We start from the raw sequence: 7,500 nt of genomic DNA, 5'->3' as shown, positions 1-7,500 counted from the left end.
GGTTGTCCATCATCTTACTTCGGTGAGTCAGGTCGAGGGATCAATAAACGCTTGAGTGAGCACAAAAACGACCTCAGGGCTCATAGAACATCTAACTCCCTGGTTCGTCACCTGGACAAATGTGGACATCTACCTGATTGGAACAACACAGAAATTCTACACGAGGGATTTGAGAAGAAAATGAGAAAAACTGTGGAAGCTGCACATATCGCCACCAACAAGAACAACAACGACAGAGACGGATTTAAATGCCTCTCGAAAGCAGCAAGTGTCCTAATAATTAAATCGTTAGCCAAAGGGAAAACATGACGCTCATACCTTGGCGGGTTCCCTCCCACTACGAATATGAGAATTGTGATCCGTCTGTAATGCTGTAGTCCTCTGAAGAAGACCAAGTTGGTCGCAACGTTAGGGCAATAAACTCTATTCCTAACACATCTTCGTTTGCCCTTCCCCACCCACATTCTCTCTCTCATATATATATATATATATATATATATATATATATATATATATATATATATATATATATATATATATATATATATTCCTCAGGCAGTCTTGGTTAAGAGCAACTCCAAGTTCAGCGCTGATCAATTTCTTCTTCAGTTTCCAACTTCCTGAAGGTATCCTTTATAGCAAGGGGTAAAGGAAATAGTAAGTTTCCTAATCCGGTCACTATTGGCTTGACGTTTCGACTCTGCATGAGTCATTATCAAAAGACAATGATGAAACAAATACATGGGTTTATATAGTACAAAGATGCAGGAATACAGCTTATGATTGGCTGGAAGGTATGACCCTTTCTTGGCCCCTCGTTGGTTGAGAGGACGGGGCAGTTTTTCACGTACGGTCATTGACTGGCTTGACCATTCTCTCGAGCCTCGCTACCTCGGGGCTGTAGCGTGATGTTCTCCGTCCTGCCTCGGAGCTTGTCTCTCCTGAAAGGCTTAATGCTTGGGAGTATAGTAGGGGCGTCTTGATGGGAATTCAGACACGGCCTACTATCTGCAATATAAAAAGCTTCAAGGTAGGCAAGGCGGTTCTTGTCGGACTCCCTCTGAATGGTGACTGTTCTTTCGAAGGACACTGAGATGCTGGCTATGTGAGATGCTGGCTATGTTTCTCCAGGAGGTGGCGTTTGGGACCTCCCTGAGTTAGATGATAGCTCAGGCGCCCGGAGAATTTGGTAGTAGTCGACCCTATGTAAGCCTCATAGGGCGTGCAGTCCCTATTTTGGCAAGAAATTTTTTGCATAAGGTAGGTACTTTCCATATCTTCAGGGCGTGGTGAGCTATCATTCTTCATGATGAGGCCCTTTGTGCGACTGTTCCTGTAGTACACTACTAGCTTTACACGGTCTACGGGGTAGGTAACTTGAATATTCCAGTCAATGATACTTCTCATACTCTTCTCTTCTTCGCGGTAAGCAGATGACATGTAAGCTCTATAGAAGAGGCTGTGAGTGGTTCCTTCTTCGTCCACAGCTTCTTGTCCCTCGTGCCATTTTTAGAACAGCACGGAGGACACGTTGGCAGTCCTGATTAGAATGTCCATTGTTGACTAACATCTGTATTGCTGGGTCGAACTCCTTCTGAGTGGACGTCCAGGAAGAACAGTGGGTAAGGGCTCTTCTGTAGAAGGAAGCAATGGTAGAGTCCTTGTACCGCTGCGGGCATTCACTCTCACCGCTCAGGCATAGTCCGGGATTGGTAGGCTTGATATATACCTCAGTCTTCATACGGTCACCATCTTGCGTGAGAAGGACGTCCAGGAAAGGCAGGGTACCGTTGTCGGCTTCCTCTGTCGTGAACCGAAGTCCAGAGATCTCTTGCAGAAGCTGGCGTAGTCCCTCGCGTTCCTCACTGGTCTGGGTTCTCACGAAGATGTCATCGGAGAATCTTCGATATGCCATCAGCTGCTAGGTCCACCTAAAACCTAATACTCTATAAATCCCATGAAGAAGGTGGCGAAGAAGACACCTAAAGGTGACCCCATAAAGACTCCATCCTTCTGCTGATACAAATTTTCACGGGGACATCTGAAGGCGGACTCCTGCATGCATTTCCTCAAGAGTTTTCGGAGGTGGTATTCATCAATTGCAAGCAGGGGATGAGCAGATGCACATGATCGCAGATGTAGTCGATCGTTCTAGGTACCGGGACGCAGGTAAACAGGGACTCAGAATCGAGGAATGCCATTTCTCCTTCGTCAGGAAAACTACTCTTTCCTTTACCCCTTGCTATAAAGGATACCTTCAGGAAGTTGGAAACTCTGAAGAAGAAATTTATCAGCGCTGAACTTGCAGTCGCTTTTAACCAAGCCTGCCTGAGAGAAAATTTACTCCCGTGGTATACATATATGTATATACATATACATATATATATATACATATATATATATATGTATATATATATACAGTATATATCATAATATACAGGTAATTTAATATTAAAAAACAACTGTATGATAGACATGGGTATATATGTAATTAATTCCAATCACAGATGTGGTGATTGGTTTGAGGACGGCAACATCACCACTGGTTGATACTAGTTTATACTAGTTTTTATCCTCGCATCGTCATCGCATTGCGCGCGGGGCCCCTTCTCGAGCCATAAAACCCTCGAGCCATAAACACCATTTCTATCTTGCTGAGGTTGCCTTTCTCAATGGACAGCATGACTATCGCTGACCCCTAATGAATCGAGCCCTGTCTGAGAAAGGCAAGGGTGCCTACGAGGAGACATGTGTCCCATTGGCCAGTATAGTAAAACAAAAAGAATCGTAGCTAATCATATTTGGTTGTAGGAGGGGCCTATCTCATCCAGAGGTTTCCTCTTGGCCAACTGCAACAGAGTCAAACCAGTTTTTAAGATATTATCACAGAGTCAAGTTCAGTTCCTTCAGTTTTGCATTTTGAACTGCGACCGAGATACCCATAGAGAAGGTCGGTACCTAATAGCCTCTTATAGTCCTGCCTCCCTCGCCCCACACAGTCATTCATACTCTAATTTGAATTTGAATTAATAACAAATAAAAGTCAGAGCTAGAAGAAATTAGTTTCATTCAACACCACCATTTTTGTGATATGAGATAAGTTTGTTCGTGTTTCCCTGATCTAACCAATTTCGCCAGCTACCACAACAAAATTATATATACATAATCAAGGAACACAACACAGAAACATATGGTAACCCATGTACATATGTTTCCAGCAGAGTGACGCACTCGCTCAGGCAAAGGGAAGGAGTTCCTTTGTAGACCTGTGAGTAGGCACAGCGCACTCTCTTTGGTTGCGAACATTACCTAAATAAATACGACCACAATCCCGCAGTTTATATTTTTCCATTAATGTTATAGTTTCAGAATACAAATACAACAGAGGTGACTTGAAAGACTTTTTTTTTAATCCATGCCATAAACAAGAGGTAAAGTATCAGGAGGAAGAGAGCTCCAGAACCTCCCAGTAAAATGGAAGACGGAGCATATTGACTGACTCTTGCAAATGGCAACTACACAGAAAAAGGAGGAAAACTATTCAGAAGACCAAGTGGTGCGTGGTCTTCTGAGTATGGGAGGCATGCAGGTATGAGGTTCATAATGATCGTGAAAATAACAACAGAAGAGAGACAGAAATGAAATGTAGCATGGGAAGAATGAAAACTGTCTGTAAGGAGCGGAACCTGCGGTGGAAAGCTTTGGATTCCGTCTTGCCCAGAAGCACCTGGTGAAGCAGGTCACTGAAACGTGTCAGATGTATATTAACTACAAGAGCAACAAAGAATCCCTGATTAGGATCAGGACCTGACTTCGGATTGGACGCCCCATCCTCTTATATGACCAGACACAAGTAGCCTCAGTGAACATTCCCACGCTAGCACCTCCTCATACCTGAGTTTTTCGGTGTAGAAGACGTGCAATTGCCAAGACACAAAGACGCCATGTTTGAGAGCTGGGTTGTCGTAGTGGGCCTCGACGAGGAAATACGAATGTTCTTCCTTTTTGTGGAGAGGTGCACCTATATGTTCTGGCAGGTACTCGCCCTGAAAAGTAGTAACCACTGCAAAGGGAGTCTCTTTTTACAACACCCATAAAGTCATCATAAACTATTGCATATTTTTTCTAAAGGTTTTACTTTTACATGAAAAGGTATAAACTTTAAGGTGAGATAAGTTGACAAATATCACTTTTATGCTGAATTCGTGATCGGCGGACACAAACTCATAAAAGTTTGTGGGAGACTGGGTGAAGCCCCAAGCAAGAATAACCTAAGAATAAGTCTTCAAGGGCATTTCTTACATCTTTAGCGTGCGCCTCACCCATAAGGACTAATTAGCACACAACTGTCACACAAAACAGTCTAACGTTTACCCAGAACAATAGCCATAAAGTGCTTCACAGATACAGGTTGATGTCTATCCCTTACCTCATCACCGACTGCCCAGATGATGTAGTGGTTGTTGCACCTAACAAAGTTAGGCGGCATGTTGGGTTGGTAACACTGGTGGCCGTCATACTCCAGATACTGTTCCATCGGATGCGAGGACGAGTTCGAGGGCGAGTGTGTCGGGTAGGCTCCGTCGTCCTCAGGACACTCGTAAGCGACGATGTGATGAAGGTGCTCCAAAGAATTCTCCCCATGTTCCATACGGACCTGTTTGTGGGTTGATTTGAATATGGACAATCATCCTAAATAAATGAAGACTCGTTTTTTCCAGTCCACACAACATGATTGGTGGCCCTGTGCTTGCAACATTTGAACTCTTCTGTTATGACTGAAAATGTTATTTGCTTTGACAGCATTGAATCATCTCTTACAAAGGCAGGTGACTATAGGGCACCTAATGTAATTACTAATCTGCTCCACTACATGTTCATTTAATACTATTTTTCTATTAAAGGTTATTCAACAGAGGGAGAGGGAATCACAATTTGAATGTAGCCTCGGTCGAACAAGAAACATTTCAGATGAGGGTCCGCTTCCCAGGTAAATGAAATAGTCTTGCGTTGACTAGAATAAAAAGGTGGACATTGCGTCGCTATACTGGAAGTCCAAACGATTTTCCAGCCATTAAAGGCGAGGGTACTCACCCCTACGTATTGAGTGTCGGTGGGGTGTTCCTGGGCTGGCGGGCGGACCACGGTACACCAGTAGATAGTGTCACTGCTCTCCCTCAGGTACTGGCTGCCCTCGATCACCCACGTCTTTATGTCGGGGGTCATCATGCTTTCGGCTGGCTTCAGACCTGGCTTCAGGAGCATGGCGAAGCGGACACCTCTCTTCACCGGACCATGGTAGGAGAGGTCGGACCCGTCCACGGTGCTGGGGCGCGTCTCCCCCCAGGCATAGATGAGGCGTTTCGTCGTATACTGGAGGTACACAGTTAGGGGGAGGGCTGCGGCATGTTTGTAAATTCCTCTTACATACGAGATTGTATAAGCACGCGTAGTAATTGTATGAGTGAGTCTGGGTTCAACTATATAGAACACGTTGGACTTGATCTCCATATACTGTATGTGTTGCTGTATTGCCTCTGACACGAATAGCGTGGCGGGGAACAGGGTCATCCCTTCATCCGCGAGGTGTTGAGATATAATATGCATATGAGATGGGTATATATTTTGACTCGGCCACCTCCCGATATAAGGGTAAAAGGCCTATTGGTATATGTATGTTTGTATGTATGTATATATGTGTGTATGTATGTGAGTATATATGTGTTTGTGTATACATGTATGCATACACTTGGAAATTAAATATTACAACTGAAGCTAACCTGACTTACATATGCTACACCCATGAATAGTAAATGATCCCCCTGTTGCCAGGTCACCCTAACAACACAAAGAAATATTTTATTTGGAGGTGCTGAGACTGTACACGCTCATGAGTTCACGTTTGCATGTACGTTTGTTTTTTACATTTATGTGATTTCAGTCACAAACATCCATGCAAAATTAAATCCACATTTTATATTTTCCTACATGAGTCATCCTGATAGGAATTGATTGACCAAAATAGGGACGACAGGAATGAAGAAAAGATAAGAGCTGGAAGTGAAACATACTTGTGGTACAGTGATCTGCATGCCTTAATCTAACCTAACCTGCTTAATTATTTCAAGAATCTCACCGTTATGACAATGTCCCTGATTAGCTCGTCGCAAGTGTCCAGGAGGCGCTCCACGACCACGTCGGTGTGGGTCTCGTTGCGGCGACTCCAGAGTAGCCTCCAATCCGAGCGCTCGTCCACGGGCGGGAATGTGTTTCCGACACCATACCGATCCTTTTCGTGTCAAGAAAGATAACGAGTCATCCCCACTTTCCTTTCCCTTGCTGTGCGAAGACGAGACGAGCAACCAGACGCCTAAACCCTTTAATGTACTGACGTAATTTACTGAGCGTATGAATGCAAATGACGGGTAGTTTCATGCGAGTAAGGAGTATGATAGGCCTGAAGGGGGAAGGGAGGAAACTTCATTTGATTGAGATGTCCTTCAGGCAAGAAACGCCTTTCCCAGCTCAGAACGGTAACCCCTCTCTCTCTTTCTCTCTCTCTCTCTCTCTCTCTCTCTCTCTCTCTCTCTCTCTCTCTCTCTCTCTCTCTCTCTCTCTCTCTATATATATATATATATGTATATATATATATATATATATATCACGTACACACGCACAAACACAAATGAAATTGAATGAAAAAATAAGATGAATGGATAAATGTATAGATAAATAGATATCTAAACACATAAACAAATCAATAAACGGATGCATAAATAGATGATGAATAAGTAAGAAAATGTTCATAAAGTACACCACACATTGAGGTTAAGATGTCTGATACCTCATATATGTCTAAATGAATTTTTGACTGGGCAGCATGACCAGTATCAAATTCTGTAAAAGTTAATTGACCAGAGTCAGCAGCACTGCTTCGCAACAGCTCACCTGCAGGTGGCCTCTGCCTTCGTCGTCAACCCAGGCGGTGATCATGTCTGCCCCCGCCATGCCTCCCTTGGGGGATAATCCCAAACCCAGCCAGCCTTGGGTTCTCCCACTCAACAAGAATCGAATGAGCTGCAATGAAAGTCATATGGAAGAGTTATAGTTGTCTACAAACATGAGGTGGGCATAACTAACGACAAGCCCATTCAGATTTCTCCCAAATAGTCGCAAACTAATTTTTCCACGTGATTACATACCTTCTTTTCAAAGTCCACTTTCCAGTGGAGATGAAGAATGCCATCTCTGTCGAGTCCAGTAGAGTGTTCAAAATCTTTAGGTTCGTAATCAGTGTTGTCTTGCATGGAAGAAACATCTTTGCAGGAAGAGTTTCTTGCCATCCACAAGAGCAGACAAAGAACGATAGACCACTTCATTGGGGAGGCCACAGGAAGGTGCAACGGACAAAAACGACGATTCCTTGGTCTCACTCGTAGGGAAGACCTGTAGGAGAAAGGACGAAATCTTGTAGAGGACACAACTGACATGCGGCTAAAA

At 43.8% G+C, this 7,500-nt stretch overlaps 2 protein-coding genes across 2 annotated transcripts in view; one reads left to right on the top strand and one right to left on the bottom strand.

Annotated features, from left to right (window-relative positions):
- Nucleotides 1-7,500, bottom strand: part of LOC143033292 (DBH-like monooxygenase protein 1 homolog) — a 66,261-nt gene that overhangs the window by 6,853 nt on the left and 51,908 nt on the right. Inside the window, exons 2-7 of the mRNA XM_076198556.1 lie at nucleotides 7,203-7,446; nucleotides 6,949-7,077; nucleotides 6,137-6,289; nucleotides 5,095-5,373; nucleotides 4,430-4,657; nucleotides 3,895-4,046 (exon numbers count right to left, since the gene is read on the bottom strand). Of these exons, the coding sequence (XP_076054671.1) occupies nucleotides 3,895-4,046; nucleotides 4,430-4,657; nucleotides 5,095-5,373; nucleotides 6,137-6,289; nucleotides 6,949-7,077; nucleotides 7,203-7,379 (1,118 nt within the window). The 5' untranslated portion in view covers nucleotides 7,380-7,446. The remainder of the gene's footprint in view (nucleotides 1-3,894; nucleotides 4,047-4,429; nucleotides 4,658-5,094; nucleotides 5,374-6,136; nucleotides 6,290-6,948; nucleotides 7,078-7,202; nucleotides 7,447-7,500) is intronic.
- LOC143033293 (uncharacterized) overlaps nucleotides 1-7,500 on the top strand; it is a 108,620-nt gene that overhangs the window by 66,836 nt on the left and 34,284 nt on the right. The gene's annotated exons all lie outside the window — the stretch shown is intronic.

The sequence above is a fragment of the Oratosquilla oratoria genome, chromosome 15 (genome assembly GCF_046742065.1).
Source record: "Oratosquilla oratoria isolate Oo_2021 chromosome 15, ASM4674206v1, whole genome shotgun sequence".
In the NCBI taxonomy this organism is placed as follows: Eukaryota; Metazoa; Arthropoda; class Malacostraca; order Stomatopoda; family Squillidae; genus Oratosquilla; species Oratosquilla oratoria.
Note: the sequence above shows the minus strand (reverse complement) of the source record. Positions and strands in the feature narration are given on the sequence as shown.